Source organism: Eubalaena glacialis, chromosome 9, assembly GCF_028564815.1.
Source record: "Eubalaena glacialis isolate mEubGla1 chromosome 9, mEubGla1.1.hap2.+ XY, whole genome shotgun sequence".
Lineage (NCBI taxonomy): Eukaryota > Metazoa > Chordata > Mammalia > Artiodactyla > Balaenidae > Eubalaena > Eubalaena glacialis.
The window spans coordinates 9,033,319-9,055,693 of record NC_083724.1 but is presented as its reverse complement, the minus strand read 5'-3'; the positions used below and the strand labels follow the sequence as shown (position 1 = coordinate 9,055,693).

The following is a 22,375-nucleotide window of genomic DNA, read 5'->3' as shown; positions in this document are numbered from 1 at the left end:
CCCCTCTTTTCCACAGTTCAAACTCTTAGCCAGACTTCAGAGCCCTACTCAGACATCATCTCCTCCATCACAATGCTTTGCAGTTTCCCATTTGCACGTAATTATAATAATAAGTGGGGCATGAGCTAATGCATGTAACATTTAGCCCAATGCCAGGCACGAAGGCAGCTCCCATCTATGTTAGCAATTATCGTCAACATTATTTCATTCAACCCTCACCCAGATTTATTGTTAAACCCATTTATAGATGAGGAAACAGAGGCTCAGAAACGTGAAGTGATTTCCCCAACATCACACAGGCAAGAGCAAAACCAGGACATGAAGCCAAGCCAGCCTCTGTTCACCACTCTACCCCAGTACCTAGAACTGTGCAAGTCACAGGTCAGGAGTCCCTGTTGACTCTCTGGCAACATTTCCCCACTCGCCTGGCAGCTCCCCAGGTCAGGGTGGCATCTCGGTCACGTCTGTATCCCAGGAGCCCAGCGCGGCACCAGCCTTGGGAGAGGAGAGTGCGTTTCTCACAGAGGCAGGTGTGTTCTGGGGCCAAGCTCGAAGCAGGAAGCAAGAAGCAAGCCCGGAGCTCAGAATGGCCTCTCTGGGCCTTAGTTTCCTCGCCTGTAAAATGGGCATAAGGTGATAGTTTCCCCCTCCCTCCTCACTCAGTGACTAGGGGTCCTCGGGAGATGTTAGCTTCTGTCGTTAACAGTTAAAGCGCCCTCAGGAGATGTTGGTTTTGCTGCTAACAAAGGGCCACGTGAGCCTTATAAAGATTCGTGGCTGTGATCTTAACCTTCAGCACCTGTGGAACCCCTGCTCTAGCGTGTTCCCTCATTAATGGGCCAGGCACATACGCTAATAACAGGCCACCGGACCTAGGAAGGGCACTCTGAGATCAAGTCCAAGCTCTCCATTGGACAGATGGGGAAACCAAGGCTGGGGGAGTGGGGAAGAGGCAGCCAGGGCCCCCTAGCCTTGTCAGTGGCCCAGCTCCTCCTGAGAGCAGCCTGGGGAGAGGAGTCTGGGGCTTCAGCACCCAGTGAGAAAAACTGCCTCTGGTCTTGGGGTCTCTGGCCTGGAACCCTCTCCCAGAGCCCACCCTCTCCGCCTGGCCATCTCCTCCCCCTCCTCCCCAGGCTTGGACGTCACCTCCTCAGGACCACCCCCGCCAGGACAAGTCCAGTGCCCCGAAGTCTCCACCACCACAGCCTTGGTGGTTTTTGCAACCACCGTGACTGTCTGTGGGGGGCAGGGGGGCGGTGGTGACACTGAGACCCAGCGCCAGGCTCACGTCTGGCCCAGAAGGGTGCTCGACAAACGAGTGCTGAATGAACAACCCGCGGTGGAAGGTCACCCAGTTTCGGATGCCAAAATGGAGGCCCCGGAGGCCTGGGAGGGAGGCTGAGCAGGGTAGAGGCTGAGCAGGGTAGAGGCTAGCCAGGTCTCCCAGCACGAAGGCAGCTTTGGGGCAAGGCAGTGGGACCAGGAGGAGCCGGCCAGGATCCCTTACAAAGCTGCCTTTAAAGCTCTTCTCGGTTAGCAAATATTTAACCACGGCTCAGCGACCCAGGTCTGGTGGGAGAGCATGCTCGGAGGAAGGAGGGGGATGGAGGGGGGGGCGAAGTGGAGGCTCATGGAAGTGCCCCACCCCCCAAAGGCAGACCGCAGACCCGCACCCGCCAGGGGCTGCCCTTCCCTTACACCCCGAGGAGGCCGCCTTAGCGGCAGGAAGTCGATTCCCATCTTGACACAAACAGAAGGAAACAAAGGCCCCCTCATCCCCTCCAGCCCCTGCCTCCCCGCCTGGCAGAGCCCAGTGTCGGCTGTGGGCACCCGACAGTTGGTGGCTTGTTCTGGGAGCCCAGACCCAGGAGTCCCTGCTCTCTGGGAACACAGACCCAAGCTGGGGCAGGTGGAGAAGGGGTGCCAAGGCCCCCTGCAGCACCCCCGACCCAGGGCAGGACCGGCCCACCCACACCTGCCCTGTGCCACTTCCACTCTCATTGGTCTCCAGAGGCTGGTGTCCTGCACCAGGCCCTGCCACGGCCACACCCCAGGCCAACAGAGCCATGAAGGATGGAAAGGAAGGTTCAAGGCAGCCTGCAGGACCAACCTCCTTACACCGCTCACCCAGCTCCACTTCCCCCATCCTCCTGCCTCAGAGAGCCCACCCTGGCTTGGGAGCCAGACAGACACGGAACAAATCCCAGCTCCATGGGCCGGAGCCTTGCTCTGAGCCTCAGTATTCTCCCCCGTGCACTGGGGATAATCAGCTTCTCCCCCGTACGGCTGCTGTCATCAGGCCGGGCACAGAGGCGGCTGATCGGTGACGGTGACTTTGTCAACACTAACCTCCATCCCGCTCACACCCAATCCCCGTTCCTACTGACTTCTCAGCAACATCCCTCACCTGCATGCTCTTTTCTTCCTTGCCACGCCCACTGGAGCTTGAGCCCTCTTAGCCTGGGACCTGGCCATCTGTCAAAACTGCCCCCAGGCCGTGGTGCCCCTCAACACATGCCTGCTCTCCGCCCAAAGTGCAGAGCGCTGCGGCTGGACCGGGCGCCCAGGGCACTCTACCACGGCACCCTCACATTGGCGGGTGCCCACCACAGGCCCGGACCCGTTTGAGAACCCACCACCAACTTTCCCCTTAGCGCACAGACTAGAGTTAGACCCTAAGATCCCAGGCAGAACTCGCTGCCTAAGCCCCTCCTCCGTGACCAGCCTGATAGCCAGCATCACCACCCAGCCCCTCCCACCAGCCACCAAGAGGCAAGGGGCTGGAGACAGCCTGAAATCCACGTCCTCCGTCAGTCAGCTCAGGATCAACCAAAATGGTAGCTGGGGGCAGCACCAAGGACAGGTGAGGGTCTCCGGGGCCCCACCGTGCTGGCCGAGAAAGGTTTTGTGTTGCCCTCATTCATTCATTCATCAACCACGGGGCACTGGGCATTCAGGAGTGAGTTAGACAAACCCACTCCCTGTTGTCTAATGAGGGAGACTGTCAACAAAACCTACCATGGGGCTGGCAGCAGCAGCAGAAGCCAGAGGAGGGGCAGCTAACCCAGGCTGCAGGGTCGGGAAGACTTCCAGGAGGAGGCGGCACCCGAGACGTGAAGGGGTGCTGGCAAGGTGAAGGAGGAGGTCTGGGCAGGGAGAGCATGCCAAGCACAAGACACAGGGAATGCACAGATTCAGACACGCGAGAAAATATTCATCTGTTCCGCAAACATCTCTGAGTACCTTCCTGTGTCGAGAAGGGCACTTCCACAGAACAGTGTAGTGTCGAGGTTCTAGAATTTGATCTCAGTTCAAATACTAACCCCACTGCTCACTGACTGTAGGACTTTGGACATGTGGCTTAATTCTCTCTGAACTTCAGTTTCCTGGGCTGTAAAAATGGGAGTAACAGTGGTACCCGCCCCCGCCCCGTCGGGTTGTCATAAGGATTCAATGAAATGAGTAAAGCCACAGAGCCTGAGCAGATGGGGGCTTGTATTACCAATGAGGATGCCTGAATAACTGAAAGGAGTTCCACCTGCCCGAGTGTCGGTGGCCGGGGGATGAGTCGTCAGCTGGGCAGTGGGGTCTTTCACAAGCTCAGGGGTCCCACCGTGTGTCCACCTGTGCTACTGGCAATTTTCTGTGATGTGTTTCGTGCCATGAAATGGGGACCAGAAAAGTGGAATCAAAACAGCAGCTACCCGGTCCCTCTGCAGGCCATTCAGAGGATGGGAAGGTAACATGCTTGGGGTCCAGTCGTTCTGGGCCCTTGTCCCTCAGAGGTTAACTATTCAGAAAGGAGAAGTGGACAGAGAAACATCAATGAAGATTCAGAAAGCAAACACCCAACAAACCACAAGCCACCAAACCTCGGTGGACCACAGCTCCTCTGCTCCACGGCACTGCAGCTGGGCAAGTTCCTTGTCTCTCTGAACCTCCACTTCCCACAGGTAGCCTCACAGGGTGGCAAGGCCAAGGGCGAGGCTAGATGGGAAAGTGCTTTGAACTCCACCAGGGCGGGACCACAGTGTCTTGCTTTCCTGGTATCTTGTATTTATACCTCTCTCTCTTTTTTCTTGTCTGATTGAATTGACTAAGACGTCCAGATCAATGCTAATGAAAATACCTCTATGGTTTCAACATCAAGTTTGCTCAGGCTTGCTCAGTATGTGACGAATGATGCTGTAAAGGGCTGAGTAGCCGGTAAGGACTGTTAAGGGAAAAAAGGGAGGACCTAGCTCAACTCCCAAAACAAAAGAGTTGGATAATTCTCAGGAAAAGAGATGCCGTGCAAAGCCAGTCATAGCCAGGCCCCGGCCGAAAGGGAGCCTGTTCTCGAGTGACCCACGGCAGACAGGACTCCAGAAGGGGCTTTCCATCTTAGGTGCCCAGTGGTGGGACAGGTGGCCCCTATAGAGTAGGGAGCTCCCTGTCACTGGAGGTATACAAGCAGAAGCTGGATGGCCAATTGGCAAGGAGGCTATGGAGAAGATTCTGTCCCAGGAGAGAGGTTAGCAGTAACAACACAACAGACAGGGACTTCCCTGGAGGTCCAGTGATGGAGACTCCACACTTCCACTGCAGGGGGCACGGGTTTGATCCCTGGTCGGGGAACCGAGATCCCGCATGCAACGAGGCTGGGCCAAAAAAAAAAAAAAAGATATAACACAGACAGACCCAGCTCTGCTACTGACCATGAACTTCCCAAGCCTCAGTTTCTTTATACATAAAATGGGGGTAAAAATAGCACCTCAAAGAGTTGTTGTGAGGACCAAATAAGAGAATGTGTGAGTAGTGTTTGGCACTCTGCCTGATTGTTGGTAAGAGCCCGATAAATGTCAGCTGCCATTCTAATAAGAGCCAATCACTAATAAGTGCCAGTTACTGTGGCCAAAGCCTAATGGAAAAAAGGCTAAACACAGACACACAAATCCCGCACATTTCATTAGCCGAGTGCCCTCTGACACCATCCTTTTCACTAAGTCCAAGTCAGCCTCCTTCCCAAGCTGCTGCCTCCCCCTGCCCATCCTCCTGCCCATCTATCTGTCTGTTCATCTATCTTCCTATCTATCGCTCTATCCCTCCCTCCCTCTCCCTCTCCCTCTCTCTCTCTCTCTCACACACACACACACACACACACACACACACACACACTGCTGCCTGCAGTGCTGGCTTCCTGGGTCCAGAGGGAAGTGGGGTGAGAGCAGGGGGAGGGCTCAAGGCAGCGAGGAAGCAGCAAAGGGAGACCAGCCCAGGAAGGGAGGGAGAAGGAAGATGAGCCACTATGAAAATTCACTCATGTGCTCGCTGCTGGGCCATTAGGAAACCCAATCCCAGGCTGGAATGCCAGGGACCCTCGGCAATGGAGAGGCTTCACGCAGATAGAAGATGGAAAGTTTATTCAAATAACAAGACTCCAGTGGCCTGCCCTCCTGAGCCAGCAAAGGACACAGGCCCTGTCCCACCCTGGGGTCACCAGCTGCATGTCTCCTCGGGCTCCAGCAGGCCCAGAAGGGAAGGTACAAGGGCAAATCCCCTGGGAGGCCCTGCCAGCTTCACATTCCTTGTTCCAGGTGTCTGCATGCCCCCCCGCCGACCTGTGCTTCATGGGAAACTCTGCTCTCGGCCAACAGGCCCACGTTCTGTGTCTGCTTCTCCGGGGGTTAGTTGAGGGTGAGTGGGGACGGGCTCACTGTCTCCCCTGGCAGTGATAACAGATTCCAAGCCCAGATTCCAGGCGGTGATGCAGGGTTAAGAGCGCTGGGGCCTAGGATTTCCCTGGCGGTCCAGTGGTTAAGGCACTGCACTGCCAACGCAAGGGGCGTGGGTTCAATCCCTGGTTGGGGAACTAAGATCCCACATGCCACGTGGTGTGGCCAAAAGATTTTTAAAAAGCCCTGGGGCCTGAGTCCAGGCACCTGACCGTGACTGGGTGACCCTGGGCAAGTCCCTCACCCTCCCTGGCTCTCCAGCACGTCTGTCCAGTGAAGGGGCTGGACTCCATCGGGCTGGACCCTCAAGGCCTTCCTCAGACTGTGACTGTCCCTGACAGCCACACCCCCCACTCAGGGCAGAACCCCGTTAGTCATCAGCATAACTTTGCTTGAACAATTAACTGGTGTCTGTTTCCCCCACGAGGACAGGGACCCTGTCTGTCCCGTTCATGACCTATCCCCAGCACCAAGCACAACACCAAGCACATAAAACCTGTCCCTGGCTGTGAGATTACACCAGAGCCCTCGATTCGGTCTCCCAGGCATCTTACGACACAGGAAAAGGTTGGGGTTTTCCAGAAAGGCCAGCTCAGGCCTGGGGACAGACCCTTCCCAGCCCCGGAGGCAGTGTTTGCCAGGGGCTCTCCAATCCCAGTAGGGCGTTTCCTATACAGGTGGGGCCTGGCACCTGGAGCCGGCCAGGCCAGCCCAAGGTCACACATCAGCAGCAGAAAAGGTCACCACCCCGTCACGCAAACCGAGCTGTCACCTAAGCTCGGATCCTCAGTTTCCTCTTCTGGCAGATTCTGTCAAATGATACAGCACCTGCAAAGGGCCTGGGAAATTGGAGCTGAGCAGGCCCTGCACTTGAGCCTGGGGTGAGGTGAAGGGACGGAGGGGGGTGTGTCTGCGGGACTCTCACCTGGGGCCGGCAGGTCACCCTGCTTCTGTGTCCCCCATTAGAGGAAGATCCCAGCCCCACGGGGGGCGGGGGACAGATGTACCAGCACTTTGAAAAACAACCACAAAGGGTAGTGCACATGTGGGGCACTGCTGCCATGGCCAGCAAGAACCACGGCAAAACCAATTTCTGGGCAATTCTGGTTCCCCCAAATACCTGCACTCTCTCGGCTCTGGGGCTCTGCAGAGCTGCCCCTCTACCTATGACTCTTCTTTCTTCATGCCTTGGGTCTCACCTACACATCCCCTTCCCCAACAAGCCTTCCCTGACCCTCCAAGTCTGGGTCACTGCTGCTCCCTTGGCTCCCAGAGATGCCCTCACTCCCCACCTCGGCGGGGGTTCCATGCTGGGTCCTTCCTCCCAGAAAGGGGTCCTTGGGAGGATGAGGACCATGGTTGCCTCCCCATCCGGCACCCCCAGCCCCACACACGACCTGGCGCTGAGCAGGCTCTCAAACAATGGTGGGATCGATGGATTAACCCCATGGAAATGATTTAAGGCTGTCCAACAGAGCACTGCCTGCAACAACGAAAAATAGAAACAACCCAAGTGCCCAGCGATAGGCGTTTGGCTGAGCAAGTTAAAAGGCAGGCTATTGCGGCCATAATGGAATATTCTGTAGCCATTCTACATGCTTCAGGGGGATGACCAGGATGCAGATGCCCACAGCCCACTGTAGATTTTCATCTTCTTCCTGTTACTTCTCTTTATTTTCTAATTTTTCTTTGATATTAGATATTGCTTGTGTAATGACAACAATAAAAGGGGGAGCTCTGAGGAAGCTCAGAGTTGAAAGGTGCAGCCTCCAGGGGCTGAGGAGGTGACCTTTGTTGGATGCTGGCAGGTGGGAGCCATTGTGGGTCTGAGGGGGAGGTCAGAGCTCACTGCCAAGACCTGACTTAATACCATCCTGTCGCTTGAGTCCAGCCTGCCAGGACTCCTCTGGGAGGGAAGCCCTGACCTTGGCGGGGGCGCCAGACCCCAAGGGCAGAAACTCTCAGCTCTGAGGGTTCACTTCGTGCCAGGAGCCAGGCATGGCTTCCGTCATAAAGCTCACAACACTGCGAGGTGGTTATGCCATCCCCATTTTACACATGGGGAAACAGAGACACAGAGAGCTGAGGCCACAAGGCAGAGGGGGAGCCCTGAGCACTGCAGAAAGGGGTCCTCGAGCCCAGCCTTCCGCCTCACGCACCTTCAGCAGCCGACGTCCAGCTCTAAGCACCCAGCGGGCCTGCGCATCACACGGGGGCCTGGGCCACGTCCTGGCCGGAGCAGTGAGTGGGGTGCCTAAGGGCTGGAGGACTGGTGGGTCACAGACCCGCCCAGCTGGATGAGAACCGCACGCGCCGCTCGCCCCACTGTTCCCACCACGCCCACCTACACTGTCTGGTGCAGAGAGACTCCATGCTGGAGAAGCAATCCACCACTTCCCGGTGTGAACCCCCCCGAGTCTCATCCATCCACCCACCCCCCGCAAAATCTCTATTGACATGTTGATGAATTTCCTTCTATATTTTTTCTACACCTGCACAGACATACATACTTGCAGACGTACAGCACATCTTCACTTTCAATGGCTATGCAGTCCCCAAGGCTGGTGGTCATTGTCCTAAAAGCCAGATGACATCCCAGGCCCTGGGAGGGGCCAGCAGCAGGACCCCGGCCTGTCACAGCACCCCTCCTGGACGGACCCGTTTTCCTGACCAGGAACTGAGACACCAAGAGGGGAAGGGACTTGGGCCACTTGGAGGACTCTGGGAGAGTCCCTGGGCCACCAGGAGCCTGTTTCCTCATGTGACAGGAGGGCAAATAACAGGCATCGCTGAGAGATCGGGTGGCCAAGCTCCTCCCGGGCCTGGTGCAGGGCCCACATGGGCGAGCTCTCTAGGAGCGTGGTCATTTCATCACGATGTGCCCTCTGATAATTATTTAATTAATGATTGGTCGGTAACCACTTGTTCAGTGCATCCCTCCAGCCAAACCTTGAGCTAGCTCTACGTGCGCAGGGCCCGGGTGAGCTTGGTTTGGGTGCCACGCACACAGTGGGCCCTCAGTCAAGGTGTGCCCCTGCGCCTGACGCACAGTGAGTCAGTCGGGGTGCCAGGACCCAGGTGTCCCATCCCCAGCCTGTCACACCAGGGCTTAGTCCCAGAGGCCCAGCGCCCAGAGAGGTCGGGAGCCAGGGGGAGGGTCGGCCCACCCAAGATCAAGTCCCTGGGCCCTGCCTCTCCCGGCCTCACCCTTGGGGCTCAAGGACAAGAACAAAAGACTCAAAGCCAGTGAGTCAGACTGAGAGGAATACACTCCTGGAGAGAGGAAGCTGTGTGTGCGCCGCTGCACGCACTCCCGGCCTGTGGTCTCAGACCAAGGTTGGGGGCAAACACTCCTTCCAGAAGGGCAGAGGGGAAGTCAGAACCAGCCAGGGCCGTGCCCCTGCCCACGTCTGCCCCACCCCTCCATACCCCCCAACGCACTCTCTGCACCCACCAGACCCTTCATCCAAATAGCTTCAGGTCCCTGTGCTGCGAGATGGAAACCTTGCAGGACATTTACTCATTCATTCACTGCTAAGGAATTAATTTAAAGTAACAAATTTTAATTATAGCTATTGATTATTGAGCATTTACTATGCCTGACATTGTGTTAAATATGCATAAATGTAACTGATAAATGTACATAATGCAATTTAACCTTTACTTTAAAAGCATATCCAGTATAATAAGGGAAGTAGTATTATCATTCCCATTTTACAGCTGGTGAAACCAAGGCATCAAGAGCCACAGTAACTGTCCTAGGGGCACCTGGCTAGTAGCTAGTGGAGCCAGCTCTGTCCCTCGAGGCCACACTGTCTGCCTCATAGTGCTCATATCACGGACAAGAACCTAGGACCACAGCCACATGAGGCACCCGGAGGAGGCCCCAACCCAGCCTGCCACGAGTGGGTCCAGGGAACAGCACTCCTGGCTGCAGGCTTAGTCCGTGGGTCCTGCAAGGCCTCTCAGGGCCTAGAACTTGGCCCAGAGGACCCCCAAGAGGCTCTCGCCCAAATCTTTCATTGAACCCCGGTGGAAAATGAGGCTCAGCATGGAGGCTAGGCCGAGCTCCCCTCCACGGTGCTGGACTCTCAGAAGCCACACGGGGGACTCAGGAAGAGGGGAGGGGAGCCGAGGGGCTCTGCCCCTAATCACACAGGAAGTCTGCTGAGCCCCACCCTGGGGGGCTCCAGGCTTGACCACGGCCCGGCCCCCAGCCTGCAGGGCAGGCCCCAGAAGCACCTCCTCTCAGATTCTGCCACAATTTCAACAGGAAAACAGGAAAGCTGAGCTGGGTGGCCTGCTACAGCCCAACTCGGAGTGGAGGTTTGTCTCCCAGGAGCAAGCAGGCCTGAGAAAGTAACCCTTCTGCCCTGAGAAGGGGGCCTCACCTCTGGCCACAAAGACTCAGGTCAGGGTGAGAGAAAGGGCTCGCTGTGTTCAGCCACTCAGCCCAAATCGTGTCCCACCCCCTGCCCCCCGCCACCCTCCTTGAGAGATGGAATCGCCCCCATTTTCGAGATGGGGGAACTGAGGCCCAGAGAGGGGAAGCCCCCTGCCCAAAGCCCCACAGTGAGCCGTGACCGTGCTGAGCAGAGCCCGGAGGGCTGCCCTCGGCCGGGCTGAGCAGTGGTCGTCCTGGGGGATCAGGCCTCTCCCAGCTCCTTTTTCTGGCAGCCTGAAATATGGCAGTGGGGGTGGAGGGGAAGGTAGCTTGGCTTTTTTTAATCCTCCACAACACCTAGCTGTCTGCATGTGGACAGGCCTGGGCTGTCTCCTCAGACACAGGCCTATCTGTGAGGCCAGCACAGGGCCGCTTCTCTCATAGAGGGCTTGTTTGTTTACTCAGTTTTCAAAATTATAACCTTCACAGCCCCACCCGGGCCCATCGCTCCTTCCTGACCAGCCTTTGCTGTCTGGGGTGTCCAGGAATGGAAAGGGCCCTGGGTTCCCGTCCCAGGTCTGCAACCTCTGAGACCCTGGGAATGTCCTTTCCTCTTTCTGGGCCTCAGTTTACTCACTTATGAAATGGAGGAGGGGATTGGTCAGATGACTGCAAAGGGTCCTTCCTGGCGAGCAGGGAGGTCTGGGCCAGGAAAAGGAAAGCAGCCACGGCCCATCAGCAAGCTCCAAACTCAGGGCAAGGGGGAGCTGTGGCCTCAGCAGGCCAGGCCGCGAGCGAACCTTCCATGCTAACCGCAGCTCCGCAGCCCAGTGGGGCCCAGACTCCCCAAAGCTTCAGCCCTGTTCTCTTTTCTCCCCTTCCCACTCCTCTCCAGCGAACACTTCCAAAAAAACAAACAAAAAACAAAAATGGAAACAGAAGTGCAATTGTCAGCCCACGCCCCTCTGGAGGTCCCATCACTCCTAAAATCCCTGGCAGGCAAATGACACTGCTCCTCCAAGGACTCAGCTAAATGGAACTGCCATTTACCCAGCGGGTTCCATGTGCCAGGAGCAACTGCCTCCCAGAATTTTCACATGCCCCAGAGGCAGGGATCACCTTCCCATTTTTCTGAAGGCGGAGAGTAACTTGCCCAAGGCCACGGGGCCTTTGCTGGCAGAAGCCAGTTGCCTCCTGGTCAAGGCCAGACATGCTGCCTCTTGAGTTGGGCTGACCAAATTTAAAACCAACATGCACTTTAGAAAACATAAAGATCCACTGTCTTTGTAACACAAACCACATTGCGTTCAGCTTGATGGAAGCGTCTTGGATGGCATGAGTCCCATGAGATCAGGGCTCGCGTCACTGCTTCATCCCCACCACCCAGCTCAGGCCCAGCACAAGACAGTTTTCAGAGCGGGTTCTTTCCCTCCACAGCAAGATGGCATCACACAATAAATAATTGCTGGGCACCTGCTCTGTGCCTTCAACACAGCCCAAGGCCCACAGGCTCCCAAGAGGTCAGAGCCAGGAGGGTACTAGAGATTGTGCTAGCGCCCCATTGCACAGATTGGCAAAGCAGGGCCAGAGAGGAAGAAGGACTTGCCAGAGGTCACCTGGCACCAGCCCTGAGACTCTTGCCTCCCAGGCTGCACCCATAAATGGCTCCTGGCAGGTGGGAAGGATTAGAGGCAGGTAAAGCACAAGAGGGTGAGTAGCTTCCTGCCCAAGGGACTCCACTTCTAGAAGATTCTGGCTTCACAAACTTGGCTGGACACAAACAGCTCTATCAGGCGTGGGGAGGAAGGACAGCAGCTGCGGCTGGCTTGGCCACAGATATGTGCGTGGGAAAGTGGGGTTCACACTTCCCAAACCACAATCCATTTTTCCTCTGCCCCTCCTGGGTGCCTGGTTACCCACTGGAGCCTCTGGCCCTGCAGGTGGACCCCGCGCCCTGGCCCATGCCCTGCACTTTTGTTCCCCTGAGAGGAAGGACTCCCTCGGCCAGTGTCCTATCGAGGATGATGCGCAACAGTAATGACTGGTCATAACAGGAGCCAGCACTTCCCACATCAGCTCGTTGATCCCTCACAATAACCGAGCACATCTGGGCTACCTTAGGCCCACTTTACAGATGAGGAACCTGAGGCCAGGGGAAGGGAAGGCACCTGCCAAATGACGGGGCAGTTGAGACAAGATCTCGAAGCCAGGTCCTCAGAATCCAGGCCCACCCTCTTTCCACTCTGCCCCTGGAAGCAAATGTTCTCATACTCAGAGCTGCTGAGGAAGGGAGTGAGTCTCCTGTCATCAAAGGAATGGGAGCAGGGGCAGCTAGGACCCCTGACTACCTCAATAAAACAGCCTATGGGGGGGTCCATCAATCCCACAGGGCCAAGAACAGGCACCAGATCTTCCCAACCTCACACATCACCATCACCAAGGCCTGGTTGCTCCATCACCCCTATACACACACACACACACACACACACACACACACACACACACGTCCCCTGACTGTACCCCATCCGCACTGGTTTGGGCCCCTCTCACCACTGGGCTCCCCTCTCACCCACCCTCCTAGGCCTCCCCAGCACACTCAGGACAAAGTCCCCTCTTCTTTAGGGCCAGCCTATGTGGCTCCCTCCTCTTCACCCCATCCCTCCCTCACCCACTGGGCCAGTTCCCCTCTCACACTTTCCTGCTGAAGGTCTCCCCACCGCCCCCCGGCCCCGAGAACACTCCTCACCCTGAAGAGGGACAGCCAGCCAGGCAGCGCCACATGGGCAGGGGCTGTGTCAGAGTTTGGGTATCAGTGTGTCCCTGGTGTCTAGCACAGTGCCTGGCACACAGTAGGAGCTCAGTAACTATTGACTGAATGAATAAAAGAATGACCAAGTGTGTCTGGGGCAAGAGCTCATCACATGCCTGTAGGCTCTCACAGGCATGCAGACGGCGACCCTCTCCCTCAACTTCTTACATCCAAACCCACCCAGCCCTGCCTTTAGAAGGTACCTAAGACCACTAGGAAAAGGTTTTCAGAGGCAGAGAACTCCCATAAGTAGATACTGGTCTTGGGGGTCACAGATGGGAAGATAAGGCACAGAGAGGCATAGCCATTGGTTCAGAGTCACACAGCAAACAGTCAACAGGACCAGGCTCGAGACCCAGATCAAGCAAATAATTCTGGACACGTGGCCAGGCAAGCGGGGGTGTGTTCCCATCTGTCTTTTGCCCCTTCATTCCTGGGCCCTGCCCAACATCGGACACAGAGTAGGCAATGCTGCTGACTGACTCTCCTGTGTAACCACAGCCCGTCTCACCACCCTCCAGGTGCCTGCTGACCGCTGCAGATGTCCAGGGCCACAGGCTGGTGCTCCTCAACCTGGGGCATGCCAACTTCCTGGAACACATGGCAGGGGGCTGGGTGCCTGAGGCTACAGGACAGACCTGGCCCATCTCCCTCCAGGTAGTGTCCATGATAAGAGCTACCACGCGCTGTGTTCTCACCACTCACCAGCCCCGTGCTGCACTGTGCAGGGGCTGTCACTCTTGATTCTACGCCCTGAGAAGCCAGCATCTCATCCTCTTTAACGGAAGGAAGACACTGAGGCTCAGAGAGGGTGGTCAACCTGTCCCCAAACACCGGTCCATCGAGTGGCAAAGCTCAGACTCGCACCCAAGCAGTCTGAACGCACAGCTTTGCCCAGACCTCTGGACTCCCTGCTTCCTTCTAACTTACTATCCACTGTGTCACCAGGCTGGTCCCTTCACCTCTGTGGGCCAGAGGTAGCACACCTCCAAACCGAGATGGTAAAAAAAAAAAAAAAAAAAAAAAAAAAACCCAAGATGGTTCCCAGGGGGTGGAACCAGGTGCCCTGGAGAGATGGGCACTTCCTGTTCTTCCAGTTTTAAAATCTGGGAGATCAGAAGATTGCAGTGTTCCATGACTCAGGCCCTAAGATTCTATCAGAAGAAGGGCATGGCTCTGCTCCACCCTCGAGGGTTTTAAACCTAGGCATCTGCCTTCATCTTTCCTTCAAACTCTGCCCAGCACCTTCGACAGAAAACCCTTCTTCCTCAGGCAGGGAAGTCGGTGGGGGTGGGGCAGGGGAAGGAAAAGCAGCTCAGGAATTTCTGCGACCGACCGCAGGAGGATGCTACGAGGAGACCCGGGCTGGAGTGAGTCATGAGCTCTGCCTGTGGAGGAGGAGGGGGCGCCGGCAGGAGGGCAGGACCGGCCAGAGGCAGACTTGAGTCCGGCCGAGTAACGACGGGAGGACAGATCTGTGCAACCCAGCCTCTGACACATGCCGCTGTTCCCACTCGGCTCCTCCCCTTCCCAGCTCCCTCTCCCCACCGCCTGCCTCTGTTTGGGGCCTTTTCCATGCTGTCCCCCTGCCACTAACCTGCTCTGCCCCCGCGCCCCTAACCACGGCCTGTAAAATGCTGGGGAGGGAGGTGGAGGGTGCAGATGCAAAGAAACAAAGGAAGGCTTGGCACAGAGTAAGTGCTCGGTTAAACAATGGCTAATCTTACAGGTTCAGAGCTGGGGGGGTGGGGGTGGGGCGCACTCCATCAACTACCATCCTCAGGCAGGAGACAGATCAGTGGACTCCCTGCAGGCTGCAGGCTGCAGGCTGGGGAAGTGGCAGGACCTACGCGGTCACACCCAGACGCCATGGGCATCAGTCCGTGTCCCCAGTTCAACGGCAGCTCCTTTGAGCCCGCTCCCAAGGAAAGATGCTCAGAGGTGTCCGGGCCTCCCAGGAATGGGCCTCCCTTGAAACGCCCAGGTTGGTGGAAGCAGGCTGGTGGGTGGGGAGGGGGAGTAGGGCAAGAGGATGAGTCTTTCTTCAGCAGGGAAGCTGACCAGAGCGGGAAAGGAAACAAACACAGTGACTCAGTTTGCCCCTGAAAACCACCTATTTGGTCACAGTGGAGCATGGCAATGTCCTACATTAGGGGAAAGGCTAAGAAAAACGTCTGCATGGATGGCCTCAGGTGGAACAAGATGTAGCTTTGGAGGACGCTTCCAGGGAGGGTCTAATGACCTGGGAGAGATGTTTATTATGAATCGTTTAGTGCAAGGAGCAAGGCACAAATTGAGTCATGGTCTCAGCAATGTGTAATAAACACAGAAGGGAAATACCACGAAAGAATAAAGTTATTGCAGGATGGTGGTGAGTGACTCCTAATTTTGTCTCTAAACCTCGTTCCTCAGGCGGCAGGAAGGGAGGCCCATGGCCCAGTTTGGGTTTAGAAAGGTCTCTTTGGCAGCGTGTGTGGGAAGGATGGAGGAGTGAGATGGGAGGCAGCTCTGAGCAGGCGAGGCCGGAGCTCAGGCCCCAGCAGTGGGAAAGGAACAGACGAGTGGAGGCTGGATGGAGGGGGAGGGCAGGGTCAACGCCAACAAAAGCACGTTATGTAAGACGACACAAGAGCAGGGCAGAATCCCCAGACGCTTTACCCCCAGGGGCTGACCCAGACCTTGGCTAAGGGCAGCAGCGGGGGGGTGGGGGGGATTGAGGGGGGAGCACTGCTTCCGGCCAGCCTGGGCTCCCTGCAAAGCCCACAGCTGCATCCAGGAAGCCACGCACCTGGGTGGGGGCGTGGCCAAATGCGGACCCCTCCACCCCTAAACTCCTGGGACCTTCAACCACTGCCCAAATGAGGAAAGGCAGGTTTTTAACATCAACTTGGAGGAAAGATATTAATTATTCTGTTCAATAAATTAAAAAGGTACCCCCTTTCTCATATCTGATTGTCAAAAGGGGTGATAATACTTGGTACTGAAGTACCACATGCTGTCAGGAGGGAGTGTCAAATGTTTACAGCCTTTTCAGAGGCTCTGTGTCAACACATCAAAACGTGACCCAGGAGTTCCATTTTGAGGCCGCTCTGTCACCGGAACCTGGTGCAGGATATGTGCAAGGAGGTTCGGGCAGCACCGTGATTACTAGCAAAACACTGGAAACAACCCAACGTCGGTTAACAGGGGTCTGGGTAAATAAACCTCGCCACGCACAGAAAGAAACCCACCCACAGAAGAAGGCAGACTCACGTGTTCTGACATGGAAGGGTATCCACAATATACTGAGTGAAACAAGTCAAACCACAGAAACATATAATTGGACCTCTTTTTATAAACAGAGTTAAATGTGTATGTACACAGAGATGGGCGTTTGGAAACAGTGACACGCCAATCTTGAGGGATTTCTTCCGGGCAGTGGGATTGAAGGGAGGGAAGATGGAAGAGCTCTGCTTTTTTCACTTTCCACTCCCACATTGCTTGCGTGTGTGTTACTTTTGCAATCAGACGACATTAGCAGTGGTTGCCTAGAGTTGGGAAGAACTGAGGGGGAAGCGGGGGTGACTACTAATGGGTGGAGAGTTTCTTTGATGGGTGACGTAATGTTCTAAAATCGATTGTGGGGACGGTTGCACAACTCTGTGAATATACAAAAAACCATTGAATGGTACACTTTAAGTGGGTGAATTGGCTGGCAGGTGAATTGCGTTTCAATAAAGCTGCTGTTTAAAAAAAGAATTAGCAAGGGGAAAGGTGAGGCCGGCAGAAGGGAGGAGCACAGACACTGGCAAACTTCTGCACGAGCGCTCTTGGATAATAAACCTTAGGGCACTGTGTGTGTGTGTGCGCGTGCGCACGGGGGGGGGGGCGGTTCCTTGGCCCCCACAATTTCATCTTGATCAACAGAATTTCTGGAGCAATGATTGAGTCTTTCAAGCCCGTCCTTGAGGCAGAGCCCCCATCCCCCTGACCCACACCAAGCAGGGCCAGGTTTCCTGCCAAGGGCACGGCACCCAGCCCCTACTTGCATACCTCGAGCAACAGTGAGCTCACTCCCTCACCTGCTCCATCTTGGTTTATGTGGCTCAGACCACATGCAGAGAACCCCTCTTACAGCACTGATAGGAGCCAGCGGGCACTTCCACTCTTGTTCTTGTCCTGGCCTCTGCGCCAGGTAGAAGGTGTGAGTTGGCCTAACCCTCCCCCCCACCTCTCCACGTCTTAGTTCTTTCCTTGTCATATGGGTCCCCCCCTCACTGCTCTCTGGACCCACTCCAGATAGCCCACATCCATCTCACACATATGCCAACACAGTAGGTAATCAAGGTTTCTAAAAACCCAGGTGGATTCTTGCATCCCAGAAACCAGCATCAACCCTGACCCCAGGGGCTGGACAAACCTCGGAGAAACAGGACCTAAACCACAGCTACAGTTGCTTGCTTCAAACTCCAAACACCTGGTCACTCTCAAGAACAGAGGGTAAAGAACAATCTCAATAATAATGGCAGTTGTTTGCTAAGCACTTACTATGCCCCAAGCACTGGGCCAAGTTTCTGACCTGCATTATCTCATTATTCCCATTCTACAGAAAAGAACACTGAGATTCAGATGCTGGCCCAAGGTCATGCCAGCTAAAATGCCGTGGAGTCAATGTTGGGACCCTGAGCTGGCTCAAATCTGAGGAGATTTGTGGGGAAACTTTGGGATGGTTAGGCCCTCAGAGCTGGAAGGGACTATGGCCCGCAGGGAAGACACCCTTTCAGTCACAGTGAGAAACAGACTGAAGAGAGTTAAGTAAGCGGCTGCCTGAGGTTATGCAGGCCTCCTGGCTCCCAGGCCAGGGTTCTTCCTCCACACAAACTCCCTCATGAAAGAAGGAAGAGAATCATCCTGCCACTAGCCCCACGGGGCCGCTGGTGTGAGAACAAGCCCCTGCTTGCCAGGAGCTTTGAAATCCCAGGATGAAAGGCGCAGTGACAGCAAAACAGCACCATGGGCAGAAGCGCGCCTGACCCCTGCCAGGACTTGCAGGCTGGCACTCACCAGCTCACCTCCTCAGGGCGGGTGCAAATCCCCGGGAGCCACTGGCCAAGCCACAGAACCCCACCAGGAACAGGCCTCGAGCTCCGAGCACAGCTGACTTCTCTACGGGGCGGCCCTGGGTCCCTGGGTCGGAAGGGCTCTGGAATTTTAATTGTCCTGCAGGAAAGTGCTGGCTGCTCCGTGGGTGGGGTGAGGAGGATGTGAGGATCACTGGAGGTGGCAAAGCACGCCCCCATTCCCCACAACAGAGATTTCCGAGGCAACTCCCTTCTGTGGGAGGGGGCTGGAGGCTCGCTGGTTTCCTCCCCTCCCACCCGGTACTGAAGGAGCCCCCTCAGGTGAGTCTGGACCAGGAATTTGAGGCATTTAAGGAGGGCTATTAATAGCACTGAAGTGTTAAGAAGAAAGAGGCCAACAGGCTCTGAGTGGGCACAGCCCTCTTCCACCAAGCCTGGCATCCACAAAACAAACCCAACCCTGTCCAGGAGAGGACACTTCACCTTCTGTGGCCTCAGTCTCCTCCCCTGTGAAGTGGCAGTTCTCAGCCCAGGAGGCGGGAAGAGGGGGAGAGCCAGAGCTGGGTGTGGAGGGAGGAAAAACCCCACCAAAGAAGGCACAGCACACCCCAACCAGGCCGGGTGAGGGGCCCCAACAGGAGGTCGTGAATGGATGGACTGTTACAGAGCCCCAGGAGGCTGCCACCAACAGGGAGGGGACAGGAAGACTCCGCCCAGGCCTTCCTCCTCCCAGAGTCCAGGCCTGTCCTACAAGCAAGTATTCCAGGACTTAACCCCCTGCTGGTCTGACGCTGGAGAGGGTCTGACTCATTTCTTCATCACCCTCACCACTGCGCCCGGGCCCAGGCCTGGCACAAACGGGGATCTCAGGCCGTGAGCCCAGGACCACAGTCACAGGACAAACCTTTGTGCCCAGCTGGGGTGGGAACCCGGCATTAAGGGACCCCTGGTTCCTGTTCTCCAGGGGTCTGAGTGGCAGAACACAGCTGCTGAAACTCTAGAGAACTGCAGGACACATCATGGTAAGTGTAGGCGGACACCGTGCTCTGGGTCCACCAGACAGAGGAAGGCAGATTCAGCCAAGAGGAATGGCCTCCTCTTTCCATAGGCTTCCCCCTCCATCCTCCATGGACCAGCACCGCATGCACCGGGGTCTCCTCTATGCCAGGCTGTGCTAAGCAAGCTATGTGAATTAGCTCACTTAAGTCTATTAATAAGGAAGAAATCATTCACCCCATTTCGAAGAGGAGAAAACTGTGAGGGGCCAGGACATTAGGAGCCTTGTCCAGGATCTCATGGCTGGGAAACAGATGCTGGGGTTCCACCCAGGCAGCCTCACGCAGAACTGAGTTTCCCAGGCAGCCCTCTCTCTCCACTCTCTGAGTTTTGGGGACGAGGAACCCAGGACCCTGCTGCAGTCCCTGGGTTTCCCCAGGGAGGGGGGAGGGGGCAGCTGCCCTTCTGAGAAATGGCCACTGTGCAGGGGTGGCTGAAGGAGGGGGCTGAGGAGGCTGGGCTCCGGCCTTGACCAGCCCCCTAAACAAGCTGCCAGCGGGAGCACCCTGCTGTGCCGGAGTCCAAGGACAGGGGTTCTGACCCGCCCCTCCTGTGTATCCCATCTATCCTAAGCCCACTCCCCAGGCTCAGTCTCAGGCCTTGATGGGCCAATCCCCTGGAAGCCTCGGCCACGTGTACTGGGGCTGGGGCCAGGGCGAGCGGGGGACTGGGACAGCCAGGGAAGGTCAGGACACGCTGGCCGAGTGGGCCTGGACCGCTTCCGGGGGGGATACCCAAGGTTAAGGGGAGGCTGCGACCCCTCCTATAGCTCGACTGCGGTAGTGTGTTGGGGGAATCCGACGAGACCCGGCTCCAAGGGGTGGGTGGGAGTTCGAGTCCCCCCGGGAGGGGGAAGGGCGGCCTCAGAAGGAGCCGGGAAGGGGCGCTCAGACGGAGAAGAAACAAGCTTGGACAACAGTCTTGGTCCCCAGCCACTCCCGCCCTGCCCGGGGCCTGACCCTCCCGAGACCCCGGCAGGCTGGCCGGGATGGGGGCGTGGCCGGGGGCTCCCCGCCGGACCCCCTGCGCGCGCTGCGCTGCGAGGGACTTACCTGCGATGTGCTGGCGCCTGGCGTCGTCCAGGTGCGTGGACAGCACGTCCCCCATGGTGAGTAAGAGCCGCGGCCCGATCCGGCCGCCGCCTGACGCTGCCCGCGCTGCTCAGACGGGCGCCACTGGCGCCATGGAGCCGGCCAGCCCTGCTCCCGCCGCTCCTGCCTCCCCTGGCTGCGGCCTCGCCCGGCTCGCGCTTCGGCTCTAGCAGCGTTGCTCCGCTGACCGCCTCCGCCTCGCGCCCCAGCCCGCGGCCCAGCAGCCCCACCGCGCCCCGCCCCGCCCCGCCAGGCCACGCCCCCGGAGCTGAGCCCCGCCCCCTCGGTGGATGGCAGGCTGGCGGGCTGGAGGGCTGGCGGGTTGGCTGGCGGGTGGGGCAGGGGGCCGGGGATGCCGGGACCGCCCGCAAGACGGAAACAAAGAGAAGGTCGGAGAAAGGGAGACCGAGGAGAGACGCAGAGGGAGGCGCACCGGACCGTGATCAAAACGAAGAAAGAGATGGGGCTGGTGGGGGCATCTGAAAGAACGGGAGTGCCTGGGGGGCTCCAGCCTGAGTGTCACCCCCTCCCCGACCCGCTTGGGAAGAGAATCACGCCGAGGAGGACGTAGGGGACCGGTAGGCGACGCCTAGGCGCACTCCTCCCGCCCCTGCTCCCCTGCTCCCCTGCCCCCAGCCCCGCCCGCCGCCGCCAGCCCTCAGGAAGTTCCCTGGCCTTGATCCGACCTGCCCCAGAAGGTGTGCCCTCCTGTCTTGCACAATAGTGCAGGGAAAAGGGAGGTGGCAGGCAAGGCTCCGGCCCAAAGGCACCCCTGGTCCCAGTGCCAGGCGGACATTCCTCAGGCTCGGCATATGGGTATTTCAGTTGGGAAGTGGCTTGTGAGACAGGGCAAGTCAGGAATAGAAAAAAAAAAAAAAGGTACTTTACAGTTTGTAAAAGACTCAGATTCAAAACCTACGGACCAGCATGGACTTTGGGTACCGGGCCTGCGGGGCTGGGCATGATTGGGTCACGGGTAGCAGGGGAATGTGTTTCAATTCTACCCACACTATACCCCAAGCTGGTAGGGGAGACAGGTTAACCCCCGGGATCCCCAAATCCCGGACTGCGGTAGCAGAGGTCACCCTTCGGTTGCTGATGCTCAGACCTCCTGTACTGCATACCAAGAGCCACCCAGTTTCTGCTTGCTTACTCCAGTGCCTGAGTACTTAACTTGTCAGTGTGCCCCACCCTGTAATTGGACAGCTCTTATTGTAACTCTGACATAGGCAGAAAATGATGATAATAAAAATTAACTTTACTAAGCACGGGTGCTTCAGTCCTGTCAACGCCACAGAAGGTAAGTTTGAAGTTGACTAATGTGATCTAAGCCAGTGGCCTGTTAGGAACCGGGCCGCACAGCAGGAGGTGAGCGGCGGGGGAGCGAACGAAGCTTCATCTGCTGGTCCCCATCACTCGCATTACTTCCTGAACCATCACTCCCATTACCGCCTGAAGCATCGCACCGCCCTGCCAAGTCTGTGGAACAATTGTCTTCCACGAAACCGGTCCCTGGTGCCAAAAATGTTGGGGACCGCTTATCTAGGCACTCTTCATGCATTCAGTGATAAATGCCTGCTTGCTAGGCCCTCTGCAAGATGCTGGGGATGAAAAGAGAGGATGCAAGCTGTCCTACCTGCTCTGGGACTCAGGACAAGTGGCATTATTGTGAACCTCAGTTTCCTCATCCGTCAACTGAGGATAATGATGCTTTGTTGTGAGGATTAAATGAGATAGCAGAGTGATTAGCACAGCACCTGGCACACGATGGGTCATCTCAGTTGACAGAACCCACCATTCTACTATTCGTTACAATCCCTGCCCTCGAGAGCATAGAGAAACTTGAGGAAGGAACAGAACATTCTGTCTTGAGGAAAATCACAGAAGGAGTAGTGCCAGAACTACAAGTTGGAAAACCAGAATTTTGACAGCAGATACTGAGGAACAGCATTCCAGGGAGTGGGGAAAGCACAGGCAGAGGCACAGGCTTTGAAGAGCATAATGTATTCACGCAGCAGAGAATTATCAGGTGGAGTTGAAGTCAAGCTGGCAGAGATTATTAGTTTCCTTCTACAGAGACAGAAACTGAGGCCCAGAGAGGGAAAGTGACTTGCCAAGGTCACACAGCAAGGTGGAGGCAGAACCCAGCCAGAGGCCAAGTCTGCTGACACCCAGTGTCTGGTTCTCTTTGAGCCACCAGTGGTGCTGCTAGCCTTATTTCCTTTTTCCCATGGCCCAAACTATAGGGACTGGAAAGGTCT

At 56.6% G+C, this 22,375-nt stretch overlaps 1 protein-coding gene across 1 annotated transcript in view; it reads right to left on the bottom strand.

Annotated features, from left to right (window-relative positions):
- Positions 1–20,325, bottom strand: part of NIBAN2 (niban apoptosis regulator 2) — a 50,815-nt gene extending 30,490 nt beyond the window's left edge. The window contains exon 1 of the mRNA XM_061199889.1: positions 20,076–20,325. Within this exon, the coding sequence (XP_061055872.1) occupies positions 20,076–20,130 (55 nt within the window). The 5' untranslated portion in view covers positions 20,131–20,325. The remainder of the gene's footprint in view (positions 1–20,075) is intronic.
- Between the last annotated feature and the right edge of the window lie 2,050 nt (positions 20,326–22,375).